At 37.4% G+C, this 23977-nt stretch overlaps 4 protein-coding genes across 4 annotated transcripts in view; 2 read left to right on the plus strand and 2 right to left on the minus strand.

The window, feature by feature from the left end:
• ZNF382 (zinc finger protein 382) overlaps nt 1–10657 on the plus strand; it is a 64786-nt gene extending 54129 nt beyond the window's left edge. The window contains exons 5-6 of the mRNA XM_043437356.1: nt 9213–9256; nt 9934–10657. Of these exons, the coding sequence (XP_043293291.1) occupies nt 9213–9256; nt 9934–9972 (83 nt within the window). The 3' untranslated portion in view covers nt 9973–10657. The remainder of the gene's footprint in view (nt 1–9212; nt 9257–9933) is intronic.
• The window catches only part of LOC122421408 (zinc finger protein 260), a 109758-nt gene extending 96768 nt beyond the window's left edge, over nt 1–12990 (minus strand). Inside the window, exon 1 of the mRNA XM_043437382.1 lies at nt 12894–12990. The gene's annotated coding sequence lies outside the window, so the exon portion shown is untranslated. The remainder of the gene's footprint in view (nt 1–12893) is intronic.
• On the minus strand, nt 100–18655 carry LOC122421399 (zinc finger protein 461-like). Its single transcript, XM_043437338.1, has 5 exons — nt 18375–18655; nt 17395–17495; nt 13769–13895; nt 12894–12989; nt 100–2091 (listed from the first exon to the last, which is right to left on the minus strand). Exons 2-5 carry the CDS (start codon nt 17401–17403, stop codon nt 425–427), a joined length of 1899 nt encoding a protein of 632 aa, XP_043293273.1. The 5' UTR covers nt 17404–17495; nt 18375–18655; the 3' UTR covers nt 100–424.
• Nucleotides 18656–18671: 16 nt separating this feature from the next.
• The window catches only part of ZNF567 (zinc finger protein 567), a 30145-nt gene continuing 24839 nt past the window's right edge, over nt 18672–23977 (plus strand). Inside the window, exons 1-3 of the mRNA XM_043437299.1 lie at nt 18672–18801; nt 20006–20105; nt 22014–22087. Of these exons, the coding sequence (XP_043293234.1) occupies nt 22079–22087 (9 nt within the window). The 5' untranslated portion in view covers nt 18672–18801; nt 20006–20105; nt 22014–22078. The remainder of the gene's footprint in view (nt 18802–20005; nt 20106–22013; nt 22088–23977) is intronic.

Genomic DNA, 23977 nt, shown 5'->3' on the forward strand with positions numbered 1-23977 from the left:
AAAAGCTTTCACACACATGCAAAACATAATGCAATGTGCAGATATGTTTGATCATGAAGAAAGAAGCAACACATACATACAGGTTTTTTCAGGGATTTGTAGGAGAGGAAGAAATTGTTTTCATTTTATTTCCTCCCCACTTCACTGGTTTCAGTGAAAACACAGTTTTATAAAATTTACTTCCAATACTGATAATTACAATAACTCAGAATCAGCATCGAAACCAGAGCATTGTTTTTTCCTTTTAATAACTTCATTTTCCCACTTAAAAAACAGAGTAGAAAGATTACTAAACTAAATCAATACTAATGAAACCCAGTATTTTACCAACATTTTCCTTGAAGAAAAAAAGGAAATGTATGTTTCCAAAAAGAATTTTCTGATGCTAGACTAGGATGTGGGGAGAAGAAAACGTACTGGTGTTTCAACAGTAATGAAGTGTCTGACGTAGGTTAAATTGTAAGCCACGATTAATGGCCTTCCCACATTCATATGGTTTCTTCCCAGAATGAATTCTTTGATGGTGCGAGAAGCTTGAATGATAGCTAAAGGCCTTTCCACATTCCTTACATTCAAAGGGCTTCTCACCAGTATGAATTCTCTGATGTTGAATAAGGTGTGAATGAAGTCTAAAGGCTTTACCACATATCACACATTCATGAGGTTTCTCACCAGTGTGAATTCTCTGATGTCTTCTGAGGTGTGAGCACTGTCTAAAAGTCTTTCCACATTCCTTACACTCATAGGGTTTCTCACCAGTATGAATCCTCTGATGTAGAGTAAGTTGTAAGCTGTCACAAAAGGCCTTCCCACATTCACTACATTCATAAGGTTTTTTGCCAGAATGAATTTTCTGATGGTGAGAGAAGCTTGAATGATAGCTAAAGGCCTTTCCACATTCTTTACATTCATAGGGTTTCTCACCGGTATGAATTCTCTGATGTATTGTAAGGTGTGATCGATGCCTGAAAGTCTTCCCACATTCTTTACATTCATAGGGTTTTTCACCAGTATGGAGTCTCAGATGTTCAGTAAGTTGAAAGCTACGAATAAAAGCCTTCCCACATTGCTTACATTCATAGGGTTTTTCACCAGTGTGAAGTCTTTGATGTTGAGTAAGCTGTGATCGTTGCCTAAATGCCTTCCCACATTCCTTACATTCATAGGGTTTCTCACCAGTGTGAATTCTCTGGTGTAGAATAAGTTCTGAACCATAATTAAAGGCCTTCCCACATACTTTACACTCATAAGGTTTCTTGTGAGTATGAAGTCTCTGATGTATGGTAATGGGTGATCGATGCCTGAAAGTCTTTTCACATTCTTTACAGTCAAAGAGTTTCTTACCAGTATGGAGTGGTAGATGTTCAGTAAGTTGAAAGCAACAAATAAAAGCCTTGCCACATTGTTTACATTCATAGGGTTTCTCACCAGTGTGAAGTCCTTGATGTTGAATAAGTTGTGACAGCTGCATAAAGGACTTCCCACATTCCTTACGTCCATCGGGTTTCTCACCAGTGTGAATTCTCTGATGCAGAATAAGTTCAGAGCCATAATTAAAGACCTTGCCACATTCTTTACATTTTTCACCATTATGAATTCTCAAATGTTGTTTAAATTGTGAATAACGAATAAGGGCCTTCCAACATTCCTTACATTCATTGCACTTGTTACTATTTTGAATTCTCTGTTTAGTAAGGTATGATGTATCAACAGTTTCTGCACATTCCTTACAGTCAGAAAGTTTTTCTTTAGAATGAGCTTTGTGATGACTAAAGAATAAATGGTAACTGAAGTTTTTCCTGCATTCTTTACATTCAAAGATTTTCTGTCTATTATAAAATTCCTGAGTGAACAAAATATGTTGGCTAAAAACGGGCATGTGTTCATGGTTGATAACAAATTGCCTGAAATAGCCCTCCTGTTTTCCCTGTTGTCTCTCAAACTGATTTTTGCATGCCTGAATGTCTCTGAAAATGGATTTCTCAGGACTATGGTTTTTAAATGGGTCTGTGATAACCCACTGGGATGATTCTGTCTCATAAATGTTTCTTTTTGGAGATAACTTCTTGGGCTCACACTTGGACACCAAATCTGAAAGATAAAGAAGCACATTTTAATTGCTAGTTTTGTGTTAGAAGAGAAATGAAATATCTCTGATAGAAAAGAGTGAAAGTGAAAGTCGCTCAGTCATGTCCAACTCTTTGCAACCCCACGGACTATACAGTCCTTGGAATTCTCCAGGCCTGAATACTGGAGTGGGTAGCCTTTCCTTCCCAACCCAGGAATTGAACCAGGGTCTCCTGCACTGCAGGCAGATTCTTTACCAACTGAGCTATCAGGGAAGCCAGAAAAGAGAGATAATTGGAAATAATTCACATAAGAAATGAAAGGCTTAAGGGGCTCTTAAATACCGTGATGTAACAATGAAAAAGGGTAAGGTGAATGGAAAGAAATGAAAGCTCATGAGAGAAACGTGAGAGAGTTCATTAACAGGTCAGTGGTTCTCATATTTTGATCCACTTGAGAATCACCATGGGATTTTGTTGCAATTATGGAGGTTTACAAAACATTCTAGGTCACCTGAATCAGAATCTCTAAGAGTCTGTATGTTTTAACACTCTCCATCAGGCCAAAGGATTATGTGATATCTGCTAGTTATTCTCAAATATCTATCATTTCCCTTTTGTACACTGATTGAACCCATGGGTTTTAGTTGAGAACAGGCTGCCCAATATAAATATTGCTTGTCCCAGCACTCTGCAGCAGAATATGCCGTACAACTGGATTCTGCCTAAAGAAATGCAGTATTATACAGTACTTTGAGAACTTTCTTAAGAGTTGGCTGGCCCACCCCTATATCTGTTATTTTCCTGCTTCCTCAGCAAAGCCAGCTGCAATGTGCATTTGATGTCATGTCTGTCACATGATGGTTCTGCAGAGCAGAGTTGGCACTCTACCCTGGGCTTTAATCCAAGAGAAAATTAGTCCTCTATAGAGTTTAAGCTACAATTATTTTGGGGTCTCTGTCACATACAGCCAGACCTATATTCAAACTAATAGAGCCTCTCATTAAAGTGAAATTTTAAAACTCCAACTCTTTATCATGAATCTTACATAAGGCCTCTGATTAGCTTTAAAATCACATTTTGAGTCTATTTCTGTTTTATTCATTGTGTCATAACACCATTAGTCTCTTGTAACAACTAGGATATTACAAATTCTTTATCTTAGAGCTTTTCAGAGGTTGTTTCAGAAAAGAAAGTTTGAGACCAACAGATACATAAAGCATTCAATTCTAACAATTTATTTTTCCATTTTCCTAATGATGATCATTTGCATTGTTTCCAGTTTCTGGCTATTATGATATGATATGAACATTCATGCGCATTTCTTTTGGTGGAAATAGGACTCCTTTCTGTTAGGTGTGAAATTATCGCATCAGAGAATATGCATTTGCTCAGGTCCATCTGACATTATGCAACAGTTTTCTAATTTATAATTTATAATTCCATCAAACTCTGAAAGAGTTCCTGTTCCTCATATCCTCACCAACACTTGTTATTGCCAATCTTCTTATATCTAAGCATCCTGGCAGATGTGTTGTGATACTGCACTGTGATTTGATTTTTAATTTCCCTGATGACAAACAAGATCAAACACTTTGCCCTATGTTTATTGGACAATTGGACATCTTCTTTAATAAATTGCCTATCCAAGTATTTCATTCATTTTTATTAATTTAGGAATGATAAAGTACAAATAAAATCCATCATTTTAACCACTTTGAAGTGTATAACTCAGTAACTTGTAGTACACTCCCAATGTTCTGCAACCGTTAGATCTCTAATTCCAGATTATTTTCATCACGCCAAAAAGAAACCTCATATCCACAGTCATATTATGTTCTCCTCTTCACCCCCATGCCCTGGAAACCACCAATCTCCTTTATGTCTCTATGAATTTGTCAAGAAATTTCATAAACATGTGATTATACAACATGTGACCTTTTGTGTCTGTTCTCACTCACTGTGTTCTCAGGGTTCAATGATGTTGTAGCATATATCAGTACTTCATTTATTTTTATGACTGAGTTATGTTTCACTGTACAGATAAACCATATTTTGTTTATCCATTCTTCAGTCAAGGGACACTTGGGTATTTCTAGGTTTTAGTTGTCTTTTTGACTTGTAGGGAATCCTTAATATAATCAACTACATAATGCAAGTATCTTGTCCCATTCTGAGGCTGGCCCCTTTGCTCTCTTAATACAATGTTTTGATAAACAGAAATTGTTAATTCTAAAACAGTCTGATTGCAAGGTCATAAAATATACTCATATCATCTTCTGGAAGTTTTTTCGTATTTAGATCTATAATCCACCTAGTGTGAGGCAGAAATCAAGATTCCTATTTTTCAATAAATATCAGCCCCCTTCACTGAAAAGACCGTCCTTTCCCTGATTCTGTCTTAGATCAAGTGACGTTGTATGTTAGTCATTTTCTCTGTAATCCATTCCAACAGATATTTCAACTCCCATAACTCTGTTGAAACATTCCTAGCTAAAGTCACTAACAAAATTACCAAAATCAGTGCTCAAATGCCAGTCATCACTCTATTTGACTCATTACTAGCATTTGACACAACTGATCAATCCAGTTGCTCCCTTTATACCATATTCTCCTGGTTATCTTCCTACATCTCTACTTATATTCAGTTCACCTTAATGTATTCTTTTCCACTTTCTGACCTCTAAGTGTTGGAATGTCCCAGAAATCAGGCTCTGCTCAGCCTTCAATCTACACCCTTTCCCTTAATAACAGTCTGGCTTAAATAACAATCATACACTGCTAAGTCTTAAATTTTACCTCTACCTCTAAAAATATTTTTTAAATTGTGATAAAATACACACAACATAAAGTTTACCATCTTACTACTTTTAAGTGTATAGTGTAGTAGTGTTAAGTGTGCACACTGTTGTACAACCAATCCCCAGAACTTTTTCACCTTGCAGAACTGAAACTCTGTACCCATTAATAACTCCCCATTCTTCCCTCTTCCAGTTTCTGGCAAGCACCAGTCTACTTTCTGTTTCTATGTATTTGACTATATACCTTATATCACTAGAGTCCTACCGTATTTGCTGTTTTTTTTCTATATGTGACTGGCTTATTTAACTTAGCATAATATCCTCAAGGTTCATTCATGTTGATCCACAGATCCACACAGGAAGCATTGCAGATCAGTGAGAAAAGAATTACTGAATCATATTGGAAAAAATAGCTATAGCTAGAAAAAAATATTAACTTGGATCCCTACCATGCACTATAAATACATAAACTCTAACTGGATTAAGGTAAAGGAAAAACTGTAAGGCTTGTGGTGAAAAACAATATATATGTATACATAAAAAGGGCTTCCCCGGTGGCTCAATGGTAAGCAATCTGCTTGCAATGTAGGAGACGCAGGTTCAATCCCTGAGTTGAGAAGATGCCCTAGAAAAGGAAATGGCAACCCACTCCAGTATTGTTGCTTGGGAAATCCCATGGACAGAGGAGCCATGGGGTCACAAAAGAGTTGGACACGATTTAATGACTAAACAACAACAAACAACAACATAAATTTCTTAAACAAGACACAAAAGATACAAGTCTAACTAGAAAAAAGATAACCTGTGAGAAAAATGGGCAAAAGATCTGTATAGGCACTTCATAGAAGAAAACCCAGTGTTAAATAGTCATATGCAAGAATGCTCAAGCTCATCAGGAATCAAGGAAACTTAAATTAAGATATGAGATACCATTTTAACTCATCAGACTAAAATTTTAAATGTCTAAGAATTTGAATTTTTGTTAAGATGTTGAAGACCCAAAATTATTACACACTGCCAGGGGTAATGTAAATTAGTACCAACATGTAGGAAAACAATTTGTTATAATACAGAGTTGAAGATGTATGTGTTTTATGACCTGGCAATTCCAAATCTAGTAAATAACGTACTATGTGCTTCAGGAGATGTGTAAGAATATTAATAGTACCACTGTATATACTAGCAAAAAATTATGAACAATCTAATTAACAACCAGAAAAATGTGGAATGGAATATTACATAGCTGTGAAAATGAAATCAGGTATAAAGTAATTTGGGAAAATTTGTAAAACCATGTGGTACAAAATAACTAAATCACAGAAGACACATACTCATTATCATTTTTATAAAAGAAACAATCAAAACACAATATAGTGTATAAGGGTATACACAAATGTGGTAAACTAGTTTTTAAATAGAATAACCATAACAGAATTCAAAATAATGATTACCTCTGGAGATGTAGCAGGGGATAGAAACCAGGGAGAAACACACAGAATTGATGGTTCTACAGCACTGGTTCTTAACTAATTCAGACAGACAAGACCCTCAGATTAAACAAAATATTCCATTCTCTCTAGAAAACATTGACAGGACCCAGAAGACTCAGTGGTACTAGCTACTGGAGTATATACATTCTCCACTAATCTCAACAGCCAAGTTAGATGCTACCAGAAATCAGTTCTATTTGTCCCCCTCCTTGTTTTTACCAGTGGATGAAATTAGTGTGAAAACCAGGTGGAAAGATCAGGTAATGGCAATTACTTAAGAAAAAACATAAATGAAAACTGCAGCAAGAAAAAGTCTGGAGGTAGGGGAAACATGAAAACGAAGTACTCTGCACTCACACTGTCTTTATGATCTTCCTCTTCTTTAAAGAAATCAAGGCAAATGTCACAAAAATGGGAATTCTAAGGTTCATTTTAAAAAGATAATTTAAAATCTCAATCACATACACACCTATTGTCAATTAATCTATGACAAGGGAGGGAAGGATATACAATGGAGAAAAGACTGTATCTTCAATAAGTGGTACTCAGAAAACTGGACAGCAACACATAAAACAATGGAAGTAGAATATTTCATCATACCATGTACAAAAATAAACTCAAAATGGATTAAAGACCTAAATGTAAGACCTGAATCCATAAAACTCCTAGAAGAAAATAGGCAGAACACTCTTTGACATAAACTGAAGCAATACATTTTTGGATCTGACTCTAAAGGCAAAAGAAATAGAGGCAAAAATAAGCAAATGGGACCTAATTAAACTTAGCTTTTGCACAGCAAACGAAACCATCAACAAAATGAAAAGTTAACCCAGGCTGATTCATATCAATGTATGAAAAAAAGAAAAAAAAAAAAAAAAAGAAAGAAAAAAATAAAATGCACAGTTAATAAAAGGAAATAATCTCTCGAACATCAAAAAAAAAAAAAAGAAAAGTTAACCCATTGAATGGGAGAAAATATTTGCAAGTGATATGACCAATAGGGTAATATCCAAGATATATATCCAAAACATGCAGCTCATATAACTCAATACCAAAAAAAAAAACTTGATTAAAAATGTGCAAAAGACATGAAAAAATTTTTTTCCAGAGAAGCTATACAGATGGTCAACAGACACAAGAAAAATGCTCAACATCTGTAATTATCAGAGAAATGAAAATCAAAACCTTACACCTGTCAGAATTGCTGTCATCAAAAAGTCTACAAGAAACAAGTGCTGGTGGGGATGTGGAGAAAAGGGAACCCTTGTACACTGTTGGTGAGAAGGTAAATTACTGCAGCCACTAGGGGAAACAGTGTGGAGGTTCCTTAGAAAACTAAACACATAACTACGATATGACCCAGCAATTCCACTGCTGGGCATGTATCTAAAAATAAACAAACACACACATGCACACACACTAATTCCAAAAGCTACATGCACCCCAGTGTTCATAGCAGCGTTATACACAACAACCAAGATATGGAAGCAACCCAAGTGTCCATCAACAGATGAATGGGTAAAGAAGATGTAATAAACAATGAAATATTCCTTAGCCATAAAGAAGAATTTACTGTTGTAAGTCAACTATTCCTCAATAAAAGATAATAAAATAGAATATTCAAAAAGATACTAGTTGTACAAAGTAAATGGAATGAAAAATATAGTAACCGTTACAAGAGACACCCTGAATGGTCTCAAGAGTAGAGTGGAGATGACAGAGACACTAGATTCAGTGAAATTAACAACTGTATTAACCTGAACAACAAAGATAGACTTTTAAAAAAAGAGCCTCAGTTCCTGTGGGACAATAGCAAAAGATCCAACATTCCTATCATCCAAGTCCCGGAAGGACAGGAGAAAGACTGTGGGACTGAAAAAGTATTCAAAGAAATAATGGTTGAAAACTTCCCAAATTTCATATAAGATACAAATCTATAGATTCAAGAAACAGAAAATTCCTAAATAGATAAATAGAAATCAAACCAAAACACATATTTTGGAAAACTAAACAAGAAAAATATATTTTAAAATAGTGAGAAACACCAATTCAAAAGACTGGATTTGTCATCTGAAACCATGTTGAGCAACAGGAAATGGCACAGTACTTTTTAAGTGCTCAAAGAAAAGAACTGTCAACCTCAAATTCTACATACAGTGAAACTATCTTTGAGGAATGAAGTAGAAATAAAGGCATTCTCAGACAAAGGAAAACTAAGAGAGTGTGTTATTGCAAGAAGCTCTTACAGAATAGTTGAAAATAGCTCTCCAAATACAAAGAAAATAATAATAGAAGAAGGCAAGATCTTCAGAAAAGAAAGACAAGAATGGGAAAAAATAAAAATAAACATAATAGACTATCCCATTCCACAAGTTTCTTTACCTTATTTTATGGTTGAAACAAAAATTGTAACAGTATCTTACATAGTGATCAATCTATGTAGAAGACATACTTAAAACAATTTAAAAAAAAAATGGTAAAAGACCTAAATGGATGTAATCTTTCTACACTTCACTTGAAATGGTTAAATTTCAATGCCAGCAAGCTAAATAAATAAATAAACAAACGTGTATGTGTGTGTGAACAAACACTGAAATTAAAAAAAAAAAGTATATTTAAAAAAAACACTATAAATCAAAATAGAACTCTAAAAATGTTTGAGTAACTCATAGGCTGTTGTTTAGTTGCTAAGTTGTGTCCAAGTCTTTTGCGACCCCATGGACTGTAGCCCACCAGTCTCCTCTGCCCATGGGATTTCCCAGGCAAGAATATTGAAGTGGTTTTCATTTCCTGCTCCAGGGATCTTCCTGACCCAGGGATCTAACCAGCATCTCATGTGTCTCTTGCATTGGCAGGCGGATTCTTTACCACTGAGCCACCAGGGAAGCCCAACTCACAGGTAAGCAAGATAAAAGAAACAGAAGATCAAGAAAAAGGGGGAACCAGCAGAAGACAACAAAATGGCAGACTTAAGCCTAATACATCAATAATTATTTTAAGTGTACATGGTCTATATCACCAATTAAAAGACAGAGACTGACACAATGGATAAATAACATGACCCAGTTACAAGGTGACTACAAGAAACTCATTTCAAAAATATGTATCATGTAAATAATCAAAAGAAAATAGAAATGCTACATTAGCATCAGATAAAGTAGAGTTCAGAGTAAAGAAATTAATAAGCATTACTAACAGAGCTTCAAAACACATGAAGGAAAAACAGACAGAGCTGAAAGATAAACACTAATCGCAATTATAGCTGGGGACTCAAATACCCTAATCTCAGCAACGGATAGAACTACTGAACAGAGAATCGGCAAGAATATGGAAAAAACAAACAAGACCATCAACAAATATGATGTAATCACCACTCATGGCACATGTTACCCAATAACAGCAGAATACACAATGTTTTCAAACATTCATTGAACATTCCCCAGGACAGACCATATTCTGGGTCATCAAGCAAATCTTGAATCTTAAAAGAATCAAAATCATATAGAATATGTTCTATGATATATAGTAAAGAATTTAACCTTACCTGAAGAAAGGTTTTTTGGTCTTCATCTCGAGGGAGGTGACCTCTACAAAAAGTGTCTTTTGTTTACCTGAGGGCCAAAGCCACCAGACAAATCTAATGATAAAATTTATGATGGAAGGTTTCAGCCATGAGGTATCAACTTTCCGTCAAAAAGACTGGAGACTAAAGGTATCAGCTTTACCTCCTAAGAGGCGAGAAACTAAAGGTCAGCCACATGGGTAGCCAACAAGGAACACAGGTAAAAATTCTGGACACTAAGGCTCAGGTGAGTTTCTCTATTTGGCAATATGCCCAAATGCGTATTGTTACACATAGCTATGGGAAAAGTTAGCACTGTCCATGACTCCACTGGGAGAGGACAGTGGGAAGTTCCTCACTTGGAACTCTGGCTCTAGGCTCTGCCCTTTGTACTTCTTCCTTTGGCTAATTTTAATCTGTCTCCTGCTATAACAAACTAACTGTGAGGATGATAGCTTTCAGTGAGTTCTACAAATCCTTTTAGTGACTTATCAAATGTAAGAGTGGTCTTGAGAACCTTTGAAAGTGCAACTTGTAAAAAAAAGTCTTTTGGCTGCACCACATGGCATGTGGGATCCTAGTTCCCCAATCAGGGATTGAACCCACCCCCTCTGCATTGGAAGGCAGATTCTTAACCACTGGACCACCAGGGAGTCCTTGAAAGTGGAATTGATGTCAGAAGTGAGGGAAGACTCTTGTAGATAGCCTCCTCTAACTTTCACGTGAGACCAGAATAAAATCAAACCATAAAAGAAAGACAAGAAAATCTCCAAACACCTCCAAATAATGTTTCTAAATAATCCAAGAGTAAAATAAAAAATCTCAAAGAAAAAAATTTTTGAAGGATTATAAGGACATGTATGTCCTTTATATACATGGATATATTACATGTATACATTTATATATATATAATCCATCATAAGGATAATAAGAAAACCACATATAACTTACACTCATGACTTTGACAACTTAGAAGAAATGAAGCAATTCTTTGAAAATCACAAACTACCAAAACTACCAAAGAAGAAACAGGAAATCTGAATAGTCCTATTAAAGTGAAAGAAAGAAAGAAAGTGAAAGTCACTCAGCTGGGTCTGACTCTTTGCAATCCATAGACTATATAGTCCATGGAATTCTCCAGGCCAGAATACTGGAGTGGGTAAGCCATTCTCTTCTCCAGGGGATCTTCCCAACCCAGGGATTGAACCCAGGTCTCCCACATTGCAGGTGGATTCTTTACCAGCTCAGCCACCAGGGAAGTCCTATAACTATTATATTAATACAAATTGAATTTATAATTTAAAAGAGGCTTGAAAAAAAAATCCAGATCCAAATGGTTTCACTGGAGAATTTTACCAAACCTTTACAGAATGTTTTACACAATTTCATCCAGAAAAAGATGAAAGGGGAATACTTGTCAACTTACTTTATAAAGCCACTATTATTCTTACACCAAAATCAGGCAAAAGGCAGCACGCATACATGCACAGACAAAAAAACTACAGGCCAATATCTCCCGTCAACTTAGATGAAAAAATCTTCAATTAAAATTTACCAATCAAAACCAAAAGTGAATTAAAAGAATAATGTATCATGATCAAGTAGAATACTCAAGGTAAAGCTGATTCAATATTTCAAGATAAAAATTTTTTAAAAGAAATCACCACACCTATGCAAAAGGAAAGGCCTCACCAGGTATAAAAAATTAGTAAAAATAACATCTTAAATGAAAGCAAAACACTTAGGAAAGTATATATTATTTTTCCATGTTCCCCCTCTGTATTAATTTCTTACAGCCAATATAACAAAGTACCACAAACTAGGTGGCTTAAAATAACAAACAACTCTTCTCATAGCTCTGGAGTACTGTGAGTTACAGACATCATCAAAGACCTCTGACTTCTGGAATGAACCTGGTCTTATGGAATGAACCTGCCTTCATGACCTTATACTTTCCTAAGGTCTTATTCCTTCCTTTCCAGTCATTCCTCTACCATCTCTGTCTCCTCAATGTAGTCATTTCTTTAATTTTCACAATTTCTAATTAATTTAATTTTTCCTAAATATTCTATTAGAATATATATTCATATGTTCTTGATCCACTACTAGAGTGAAAATGTCTTTATAATATTTATTTTTATTTATTTATTTTTTTAAAGCTAAATGATTTTTAAAAATATTTCTTTCTTTATTTATTTGGCTGTGCCAGCTCTTAGTTGCAGAAGGTGAGACCTTTTAGTTGCAGCATGTGGGATCTAATCCCCCCACCCCGCTCTGACCAGGGATTGAAGCTTGTCCCCCTGCACTGGGAATGCGGAGTCCTAGTCACTGAAATAACAGGGAAGACCCATCCTTATAATGTTTAAAAATTGTATTCTCATCTCCTAGTAAAAGGAACTTGCATGAATTTTTTTTAAAAAAATTAATACTCTATTGATTACATCTTTTGATGGACAGAAGTTTTTTAACTTTGATATTTGTCTTTTTTGACTACCTGTCCTTTGGTGTCATATCCTAGAAATTCCTGCCAAATTCAAAGTTATGAAACTTTTCCCCTTGTATTTTCTTCTACATGGTTTATAGTTTTGGGTCTTAGATTTACTTGTTCGACCCATTTTGAGTTAATTTTTGTATATAGTGTAAGGTAGGGATACAATTTTATTCCTTTGCATGTGGGGTATCCAGTTTCCCCAAAACCATTTGTTAAGAGTAGTCTTTTCCCTCATAGAATGGTCTTGGCACTCTTATCTAAAATCATCTTCTCATATATCTGAGGGTTTACTTGTAGACTCTCTATTCTACTCCATTCATCTATATATCTGTCTTTATGCCAGTACAACACTGTTTGATTACTATAACACTGTAATCAGTTTTTAAACCAGATTTTCCCTAATTAGTCTGTCTAAAATAACTTTACCAGCCCAACAGTCTGACCAGTTGGGCTACTCCTTGCAACAATTTCCTGCTTACTCACCTGGGCACCGTTCTCCTGTCACCTCCCTCAAAACCATCCAGGGCTCCTTCCCTTGCTCCAGTGAAGTGATCACAGCTGGCTTAGAAACAGAAAGTCCTGGTTATAAGAAAAGAAATGGAGATGAGGTTGAAATTAGAGTATTCAAATACCGTGTTTCAGAATTCATTTTAAAAAGCCTATAGGACAAGAAGATACTTGATAAGGTCTAGAGAAGAAAGAAGAGTCCACTTCTCATATACAGATAAACTCAGGATCATAAGAAACAAATAATGTCTAAGGTAAAATGTTATTTAAATTACATAAGCTTTCTCTCCTTATTTTCCTTTGAGGAAAAAAAGGAGTTTCTGAAATACTTATTCTCAGATATTTTTCCATGGTAAATGTAAAGTTCTTAGAATGTAATTTCCAAATGTTTAAAAGAGAGTACAAACATTACAGTAAATGGAATAGTGTTCCTTTGAATTGTAAATGTAAGTGATATACTTTGATTCAGTCCATTGCACTAATTGAGAAGGTTAATGAGCTTTGCACCCAGGACCCATGTGTTAGCTTTATCTGCACTAGAGCATTTGCTCGTTTGGTACACTGCAAGTGAAACAGAAGATAAAGCCTGCTTTCTTTGACCATGTTATGCTTTAATGGTATAGAATTTTAATTCTGCTCCTTAATTTTTAAGGAAGAAAGTCAATTATAAGAAATGCCAGAGAAAAGTATGAGGATAGAGAAAATGAAGGTGCAACTCCATCTAATCATGCTCATTTCTACACAAAGTGAAAATTCATCTTGTTATTTGAAAGGCAGCCCTAAAATTCATAGCACAGAAAGCAGAAACTCCAAGAAACAGATTCTGAATTATTAGAGACAGATAACTTTACCCAGTGAAACCAGGTTGCTATAGTTCTCCAACATCACATCTTTGTACAAATTCCTCTGCGCAGGGCTCAGGCATTCCCATTCCTCCTGAGAGACATCTATAGCCACATCTTTGAACATCACCAACCCCTAAAATGGCAAATCACAGTACTATTTTTGAAATTATAAGAAACATTTTTCAAAAGGAAAAAGCAGTGCTAAAGAAGTCACTGCAGGAAAGGAATGATACAGTGAGTATACATGCTGGAAGCTTGTGTGGGTCGAAAATGAATTTAGTGGGACTGAAGAAGAGTGCCCACATACTCTTAAACAATTCAGTTTCTGCACATACATCCTCTTGCATAGGGTGGAAAATTGTTAATCACTCATCTAGAAATTAAGAAAATAAAGAGAGGTTTCCAACTAAGTTAAATAGTTGAAAGTTTTTAAATTTTTCCAGAATATCTTATGACAATCTCCATCTTTAGCAAAAGGACCTGAAGATTTTTCTTCCCCATTATGACTAAGCATTTTTTTAATGCAAATTCTTTAGTAAACATCCAGTGCAGACTGTATTTTCCAAAGACGGACAGAGCATATCTCCCACCTCGTTTGGTCTTTTTCAACATGATCTTGATACAACATCCCACTCACCAGCAGGCCAATAGCAGCTTTCGGGACCATGTCAGGAACTGCTCCCTCCACCAGCATGCTGACACCAGATCTGGGACCCCCAGGCTCACAACACCCATTCCAGAATCTAGCTCCGCCCACCCCCCACCACCGTGCCAGTGGGTCAACCTTAGTTCTGAGATCCTCTGACGCCCCATTGCCAGCAGTCTCATGATCCAGCTCTGCCAACCAGTGCCCATCAGCCTCTGCATAAGACAGGGCCATGAATTTTCCTGATAGTCCAGTCTAGCGGCTAAGACTCCATGCTGTCAGTGCAGGGGCCCTGCATTCAACCCCTGGTCAGGGAACTGGATCCCATGTACCACAGCTAAGACCCAGCACATCCAAATAAATAGATATAGATATAGATATTTTAAAGGGCTTGTTAGGCAACCAGACCAGAAGTCAGCCACACCTACCAGCCTGCTCACAGTAGTCAGCCTACTACAACAGGAGTACCCACACAGTCCAAATACAGGGCACACCTAGAGCATATAGCTCTAGTGACCAGAGTGGGGAGCACTGCTGGAAGACAGAGGACACCTCCTACAAGACCACTTCTCCAAGATTGGAAAAGATAACCAACCTATCAGAAAAAAGAAATTAAAAACAGTAAACTAAGGAAAATGAGGTGACAGAGAAATATCCTCCAAGTGAAGGAACAAGATAAAACCCCAGAAAAAGAACTAAGTGAAGCAGAGATAAGCAATCTACCCTACACAGAGTTCAAGGTCTGTGTGTCACATACAGCCTCCATGACATTCTTTTTTCTTAACTTACTTATAACCCTTCTGAAATGCAAAACCATTCTCAGGTTGAAGGCTGTACAAAAAAGGCTGTGAGCTGGATTTGGCCAGTATACCACAGTTTGCTAACCCCTGTCTAGATACTTGAAGGCAGCAATTGTCAGACTGGGTAAAAGTAGAATCAAACTATGTGCTGTTATATGAGATACACATAAAATAGGTTAAAATAAAAGGATGGAGGGGCTTCCCTGGTAGCCCAGTGGTAAAGAATCTGCCTTGCAGTTCAGGGGACGTGGGTTTGATCCCTGGCTGGGGAACTAAGATCCAACATGCCACCGAGCAACTAAGCCCCCTCTGTGGCAAACACCGAGCCCTTGTGCCACAACTAGTGAGTCCGTGCACCACATCAAAAGATCCCACAAGATGCAACAAAGATTCTTGTGCTGAAACTAAGACACAACACAGCTAAATAAATAATTTTTTAATAGGGATGAAAAAAATATTTGCTATGAAAAAAATGGTAAAAAAAAAAAAGCTAAAGTATTTATGTTAAAGAGAACAGAATTCAAGACAAGAATACTGTATTATCAATAGGAACATCTCATGATCAAGGAATCCATGCACTGAGAGGCTATAACGTGCACCTCATAACAGAGCTTCAAATTACTATAAAGCAAAAATTAACAGAACTGTAGCAGACGGATCCACAGTTGTATCTAGAAGTTTCAACAGTCTTCTCCCAGTAATTGACAGACCAAGTAACAACAACAACAAAAAAAAATCAGTAAAGATATAGAAGAGTTGATCACCACTACAGACAAAATTGATAAACACTCTACCAAAAGACAGTACAATACCCCATTTTTTTAAACTGCACACAGAACCTTCCACAATTCAGGCCATAAGACAAATCTCAATAAACTTAAAAGGTCAGAAATGACAGAGAACATCTCTGGACCACCACAGAATTAAAATTGAACTATCAGAAAGATCTAAAAAAGTCCCCCAATATTTGGAAGTTAAAGAGCACTCTTCTAAACAACTCATGGATGGAAGAAGAGAATTTTAAGCTAGAAAAATAAGATAAAATTAAAGATAGGCAAATAAGATAAAAATAAGCTAGAAAAATAAGATAAAATTAAATCTAGAATATACAGAGTGAAGGAAAGAATAAGTAAGATCAGTAATCAGTGAAACAGCAAGGGCAAACTAGGGAGAAACTAAAACTAAAAGCTGGTTCTTCGGAAAGAACAATAAAATTGATATACTGATCAAGAAAAGAAGGCATAAATTATCAATTAAAAGGGTGCATTACTGTAGCTCTGACAGGCATTAAAATGATAATAAGGGAATATTATGAACAACTTTATGCCAAAAAATTTGACATCTAAGTTGAAATAAGTTAATTCCCTGAAAGGCACAAATTACTAAACTAATTCAAGAAAAAATAAAATACCAAAGCCATTTATCTATTAAAGAAATTAAAGTCTCCCCATGAAGAAAACTGTAAACTCAGATGGTGTATTAGTTTTCCACTGCTACTGCCCACATCACCACAAATGCAGTAGCTTAAAAGAACACATTTATTGTCTGTTGGTCAGAAGTCCAACAAGGGTTTTACTAGACTAAATCAAGGTTTTGGCAGGACTATGCATCTTTCTGGCAGCTCTCTCAAGTTCAATTTCCTTGCCTTTTCTAGCTTCTAGAGGTTACTTACATTCCTTGGTTTATGGCCCCCTTCCTCCATCTTAAAAGTTCAGTAATGTTGTATTTTTTTAAAACATAAGCATGCATATTCCATACTTACATCCTCTTTTAACCCTGACTCTTCAGATAACCCAAGAGAATCTTCCCATCTTAAAAGCATTAATTCAATCATTTCTACAAAGTCTCTTTTGCCATATAAGGTAACATGTTCACCGGTTCCAGGATTAGCATGTAGACAGTTTTTTTGGAGGGGAGTCATTATTCTGCCTATCACAGATGCTTTTTGCTGGTTAAAAACTATCCGACAATCAAGAAAGAAATAATACCAATTCTATTTTTTAAAAAAACCACAAAACTTTCAGAAAATATGGAGGAGGATGCATGGCACCATCACTTACCCACTCACTGGCAAGTTAAATGATATTCAGTTAGGTAACAGTATCAGGATAAAGAATGCAAATATGCATATGACCTATAAAGGGAAAAAAAGGACTACTTCAATGAGGAACAAAACACCAACTTACATGGGCCATGGCTTTTTTTGTTTTTTTAAGAATTCAGAGTATTTATTAGTCCTCTTCTTGTTTCCACTTTGGAAGAAATTCACAGTCCAAAGAAAGTGTTGCTGAATAAGAGGGTTCAAAAAAAAAAAAAAAGTGATAATCTTGTCTCTGAGCTCCCAATGTGCTAATTTAGAACATTTCTCTCATTTTATGTCTCCTATTCCCAGATCCCAAACACATACATAAAAGATCACAGAGAAGCTGGACAAATCCCAACCTTACTCAAAGCAAGGAGGGAATCCAGCTATCGATTCAAAAAGGACTGTGCCCAGGACCATTTCTCTGCAGCTGGAGTCCTGACTATAAAGTAAGAGGAAAGAGAAAGCAGTGATACAAGGATACAGATCCTAGGAAAGGATAGAAACTAAAATTGGCCCCTAGGCGGGCAACACTCACTCCACTGATAACTCACTTTTGTGTTAAGCACTGGAGTCTGGGCACTGGAGGTGGGGGTGCCCTGACAAAGGCAGCGTAGAACATGCTTCAGTGAGACTCCAGTTAATATCGGCATGGTAAAGGCCTGTCTTTACAGGAGCAGATATTCTCTCAGGGAGATCTTCAACAGACCCCCTCTGTCCTGATGTTAAACCTAGAACTGCAGAAATGAAGCTCTATCCCAGACACAACCAAACTCCCACCCGGTCACAGAATTAAAAGCCCCATTGGGCTTCCCTGGTGGCTCAGTTGGTCAAGAATCTGCCTGCAATGCGGGAGACTCGGGTTGGATCCCTGGGTCAGGAAGATCCCCTGGAGAAGGGCATGGGCAACCCAGTCCGGTATTCTTGCCTGGAGAACTCCGTGGACAGAGGAGACTGGTAAGCTACAGTTCATAGGGTTGCAGAGTCGGACACTACTGAGCGACTAACACTGGGTTCCATCTCACTAGGGAACAACAGCACCGTCTTCTGAAGGGAGATCTCAAACCCCACAGTGTCACCTACCTCACATCAGAGCCAGTGGGTCCCACATCTTGCACCTGTCACGGCTTCATCACCGCACACACACCGCCTCGTTACGGCCATAAACGCTCACACGCACTTTTTACACGCAGGCTCCACACGCCCAGTGTGAGCCAGAGGGTGGGGGCTTCCTCACGGCGAGTGCCCGCCGTGCCCAGACTCCGGTTACCACTAGGAGGGCGACGACTACGAGGAGGACTTCGGAGGGGAACCAGAGATGAACCAAAGATCAAAGTTCTTTTCAAAAGCCACCCAGGGACTGTGGGAAATGTAGTTCAAGGCCTCAAAAGCCCGGATGTCGAGAAGGCGCGCGCCGAGGCCGCGGCGGTGAAGACCTGCCGCTGAGACCCTTGGGAGGCAGTGCTCGCGCGGGAGTGCGCAGGCGCAGACGGCCGGCCCCCTCTCGAAGGTGAGGCTCTAGGTCCAGCGGGCTCTGGGCGGGTGTGTGATGTTGGGTCCCGGTGGGGATTGCCTAGGAGGGAGGTGGGAACCTGGGCTGGGAACCCCGAGGAAAGAAGAGGGAACCTGGACTGAGAGAAGGCCGGCAAGGAAAGCGAGAATCCGGGCCCTTAGAGAAAGCGAGGAGGGAAGCAAGAACCTAGGCAGGGGAAGAAACTGGGAGCAAGTGCTGGGAACGCCGAGGTAGAACAGGGAGCCCGAGGAGGCTGTGAGCTCGGCCTGGTACATACAGGCGTTCTGATTGTGTAGTTTTTTGTGCCCGTTCTTGTGTGTGTGTGTGTGGACATGTGTTACTCTGTGCGACGTTATGGAACCTATTGTTTATGAAAGTCAGAGGGTCTCTATGTGGTCTAATTTTTAAATTAGGTGCCAGTCTGTGTTTGAGGCTGTGCAGCTTGAGTGGCAACAGTAAGGGGGTTGTGAGTAAAATTTTGCTGCTTTGTGTAGAAGTATGTAATGGACTCTATGAGTTTATGCATGACATGTGGCTGTGGGGTTGGGATTGTGTAGTGGGTGATACAACAGTGAATAGGTCACATTTTAAAGTATTTGTGCACACAAGTAAGTGCACAGTTCACGGTGACTGTGAATGTGGCTGGTTCATTGTGTGACTGAGATGGAACACTTGAGAAAGTAGATTCAAGACTAGTAAGTAGTATATATTAATTAGATTATCAGAATATTGGCCATTTTATATGCCTGTAAAATTTGACTCTGGCAAACAGACAAGTGAAAAAAATACATATTTTTAAATTGGAGAGGAGGAGGTAAAATTAAAATAATTTTCAGATGGTACAGTCTTGTATTGGGAAAGTCATTGTATTGACTAATGACCAGTATGTTGACATAAGTAGAACACTGTTGGGAGCACACAAAAAACTTTCTCCTATAACTGCTCCTCTCAAAGTTTGTATTTGGGTGAATTCCTGGACAATAAAGGTTCAATAATTTATTCAGTCGTTGCAAAGATGCTGAACATTTAAACACAAGATCAGCCTCATTTAGCTGAATAGAATGTTCACTGCAGAAATCAGTACTTCAAACTTGTTTTAAAAGCAAAAATGCTTCTTCCTGCTGGAAGCCTGCTGTGTGAAAGAAAATGTGATCAGTTTCTTCTCTAATCCCTCTATTTGTCCCCTCTTTATTCTGTTTAGGTTGATAGTCTTCAGCTGGAATGGATTGGGAGCTGAAAAAGAGAAATCATAAGTTAAGGACAAAAACAGGCTAACATGACTGGTACCATTATAATATAGTGTAAGTTATATCTTACTTTGGCTTGGCCAACTCCCAATGGAACTCTCGGAGATAGTGAAGGACAGGGAAGGCTGGTGTGCTGCAGTTCATGGGGTTACAAAGAGTCAGATACAACTCAGTGATTGAACAACAACAAATACCTTACCTTCTGAGAGACCCCACTGTTGGGAACTTCCAGATACAGTTCCCTTTTTTATGGGCACAACCACTTCTCCATATACTTCTCTTGGCATGCAGTGACCCATCTACTTATATGTCTTGTTCTCTCCTGTCAATCCTCTTGGACAGGATCTAAGCCAACCTAGGTATGCTCCATCATCCTTGGATTCCCCATCTGGAGCTCAGATGAGAATTAGCCCCCTTAGTCACCACCACTCCACTCCCCCATATCCTGGAAGCATGTACATTTCTCCCCCAAATTCTCTCACTACTTTATAGTAGTATTAGGGTCTAAGGAGCCCCTTGTTTGTTATAAGGGAGGAAGAAGAATCTATTTTTCTTCTCCCTAGAAAACTGTTCGAAAAATAATTTGCTCTCTTAAAGAGACATTTCCTTTTCTTAGCCTCTTCTAGCCTCTTGAAGGAGCCTCTTCCTCCTTGGAGTTAAATTAATGGTAGCAAAACTTTACAGTCAGCTGCTTTTTAAGACTTTATTTTAGCATGAGGGACAATTAAAAGCTTGTTTGCTCACCACCTTTGGGACATCTGCTGAGACTGAGGTAGGAAAATTTCTTAGTTACCATCCTGTTAAAAATAATGACAACAGAAAATTCAGGTTTGCTGGAAAAGACATTAACAAATCAATAGACTGTGTGTGTATGTACATATCAGAAAATTATGGGAAGTGGCTATCAAAATACAAGATACAAAGATTGTATGGTTTGTAAACAAAAATTTGATGTTCCTGACATACTCAAAAATTAAAGATTTAAGAACCAGAAGACACACAGTAAGTGTCAAAACTGACATTTCATGAAGTTTCTGTAAAATTTCAGTAAAACTTTTAAACTTTCCAAAGTTGTTAGGAGATAATGAACAAGACAGAAGTGGTTAGAGAAAATAATGGAGGGGGGAGTAGGCCTACCTGTTACTAAAATATATTTTAAAACTGTAACAACTGCTGAGTCGTCCTGGCAGTTAAATGAAAAGATAAGTGGAACTAAATATGAAGTCCAGATATACTCAAATATGTAAAGGAAATAAAGTATATGATAAAGAAAAGCTATAAAAATTATTTTAGGTATTTAAAGGATTAATTTCCTTCCTTTAAAAAAGATCTAATATCAATCCAGAAAATAGTTAGAAAAGTGAAAAAAATTTGAGTTTCATCTAGGAAACTAAAGATGGACTGCAGTAATATCTGCAGGGGCTGGTGGTAGCTGTAGACTGGGGAGTTGGTGGCCTGACTCGGCCTGGCTTGTCTTTTATTTTTTTTAAAAAAGATGAGTTTTTTTCTTAAAACTTTAGAAGCTTATCCTCTCTCATAATGAGAAAAATAAGAATTAGAATCACAGTGTATACTTTGGCAAGCATCAGGAACTTTGTATCAGTGGTGCTCAGGGTATGGGGTGACAGGTATTTTCATGTATTGTTGGTCATGATGTAGGTTGAGCCTTAATGGAGAAGAGCTTGGAAGTGGTTAGTAGGCAGCTTAGGAGAGAAAAGTGGTAGTAGAGAGGAGAGCGGCTTGCCCAGAATCTAACTTTTTGCCCCAAGATCCTGTATCTCTAGCCTTGGGGATGAAATAATATTTGTCTAGCTCATTATCCCCTTGTATTTGTGTGAACAGAGTGGACAAGCACCAAAGCAAAGGAAATAGAGTCAATTTTAATTGAGTTGTAAGTGATGAGAGCTGAAAGACGTATATGGTGTCATGTGGCCTCTTTTCATGTTGGTTTTGCCTTCTTAGGAGCCACCCCTTTTCTAAAGAAGAGCCCAAAGGAAGACTGGTCATCTCTTGTAAATCTCAAAACCATGGCTCAGGTGAGATGATGGTTCTTTTCTCTTTTCTGAAATTCTTTTGTTTGTTTGTTTAAAGACTATTTGAGCATTTGCTTTTCTTGTACTAAAATCCTCCTGTTTGCCTTCCCCTTCAGGAAAGCAGTACCCACTTGTTCTGTTGGTCAGATAAGCTTTTACCTTCCACAAGTGCTCCTTCTAATTTTAACCAGTGTTCACATATTAAGTGGGTGTAATCATTCAACATCTTTTCTCAGTCTTCTCCCAGAAACAGTGCTAGAACAAAAATGCATTTCCTCAGATTAAATGAGGATATAGGACTGCATGGAAGAGGACATGGCAACCCACTCCAGTATTCTTGCCTGGAGGATCCCCATGGACAGAGGAGCCTGGTATTTTACAGTCCATAGGGTCTCAAAGAGCAGGACGTGACTGAGCAGCTAAGCACAGCACAGCACATAATGCAGCATGCACCTGTCTTGCAAAGAAAAGAACAGTTAAGATGAAGATAGAATTGACAGATTGCTATTAGTTAAGTGTCAAGAAGTCCTGTCTTGAGGTTTTGAGACAAGAGCTATGCTTGGCAGATTGTAAAAAAACCAAGAATCCTATATTTCTCCCCTCTGATCCTTCAAGAGATCCTTGAATTTAAACTGTTAATGTGTATTTTAATATCTTCCTCTCCCATAATGGATTGTCTTAAACATTCTTCTAATGTGGTTTGGGTTTAATACTAGGCAAACTGTAAGATAAGAGTTAACTGTTCAATGTTATTGGCACAGAGTTTCTGTTTGGGCTTCCGTGGTGGCTCAGCTGGTAAAGAATCTGCTTGCAATGCAGGAGACCTGGGTTCAATCCCTGGATTGGGAAGATCCCCTGGAGAAGGGAATGGCCACCCACTCCAGTAGATACTGGTGATGATTACTTAATATTGTGAATGTACTTAATGGCAATGAATTATATACTGAAAAATGGTTAAAATGATAAAATTTTATGTCACATATTATACCACACACACACACACACACACAGTTAAACAGAAAAGTATAAGAAACACGAACATCCATAAATGAGCATTGGGGCGATCACTTGGAGAATTGGAAAAGAAGCACAGGTATCAAACCATCCCCAGTATCTATTTCCAGAGCTTTTTCACATGCCAAACAGAAAGGAAGGGAAAGTCGCTCAGTCGTGTCTGACTCTTTGTGACCCCATGGACTGTAATCCATGGAATTCTCCAGACCACATTACTGGAGTGGGTAACCATAATGTTTTGTTGTTTCAGTGTGCCAGTCTTGCAGATGTTTATTGTATTAATACTGAGGTGTTTTTTATGTTGTAAATGCTATTCATTTTTATTTCAAGTTCCCATTGTTTATTGCTAAAATGCAGTTGATTAGTATATGAAAATACAATTTGATTTTTGTTTATTAACCTACCTTCTCTCAAAAATTATTCTAGTAATTTTTTGATAGATTCTTTAGGATTTTATACACACATAATCATGTCAGATGAGTAATATTACTGTTGTCCATCTTGCTTTCCATCCATATTCCTTTTATTTTTGTCTGGCTTTACTACATTGTCTAGAACTTTCAGTGCAGTGTTGATATAAGTAATGAGAACAGATATTTTTGCCTTATTCCTGACTAAGGGGAAAGGCATGTAGTCTTTGACTAAGTGTAACATTGGTGATTAGTTTTACATAAATGCTCTTTATCAGATTTATGAGGTTGAAGAAATTCTAGTTTAATGATAATTTTTATTACAAATGAATGTTGAATTTTGTCAAAAGTTTTTACGCTTCTGTTGTATTTTCTGTATTATATGGTTTTCCCCCTTTTTAAATTAACATGATGAGTTACATTGATTGATTTTGAAGTGCTAAACCAGCTTATCCCTAGGATAAACCCC

Source organism: Cervus canadensis, chromosome 18 (genome assembly GCF_019320065.1).
Source record: "Cervus canadensis isolate Bull #8, Minnesota chromosome 18, ASM1932006v1, whole genome shotgun sequence".
NCBI classification, from domain to species: domain Eukaryota; kingdom Metazoa; phylum Chordata; class Mammalia; order Artiodactyla; family Cervidae; genus Cervus; species Cervus canadensis.

Bases quoted from the DNA above. Each gene is read 5' to 3' on its own strand.
- LOC122421399 (XM_043437338.1), bottom strand. The intron at 12,990-13,768 runs GTAAAGTTATCT...TCTTATAACCAG, and splicing joins TAGCAACCTGGTTTCACTGG to GACTTTCTGTTTCTAAGCCA. The intron at 2,092-12,893 runs GTGAGTAAGCAG...TTTATCTTTCAG, and splicing joins GACAGGAGAACGGTGCCCAG to ATTTGGTGTCCAAGTGTGAG.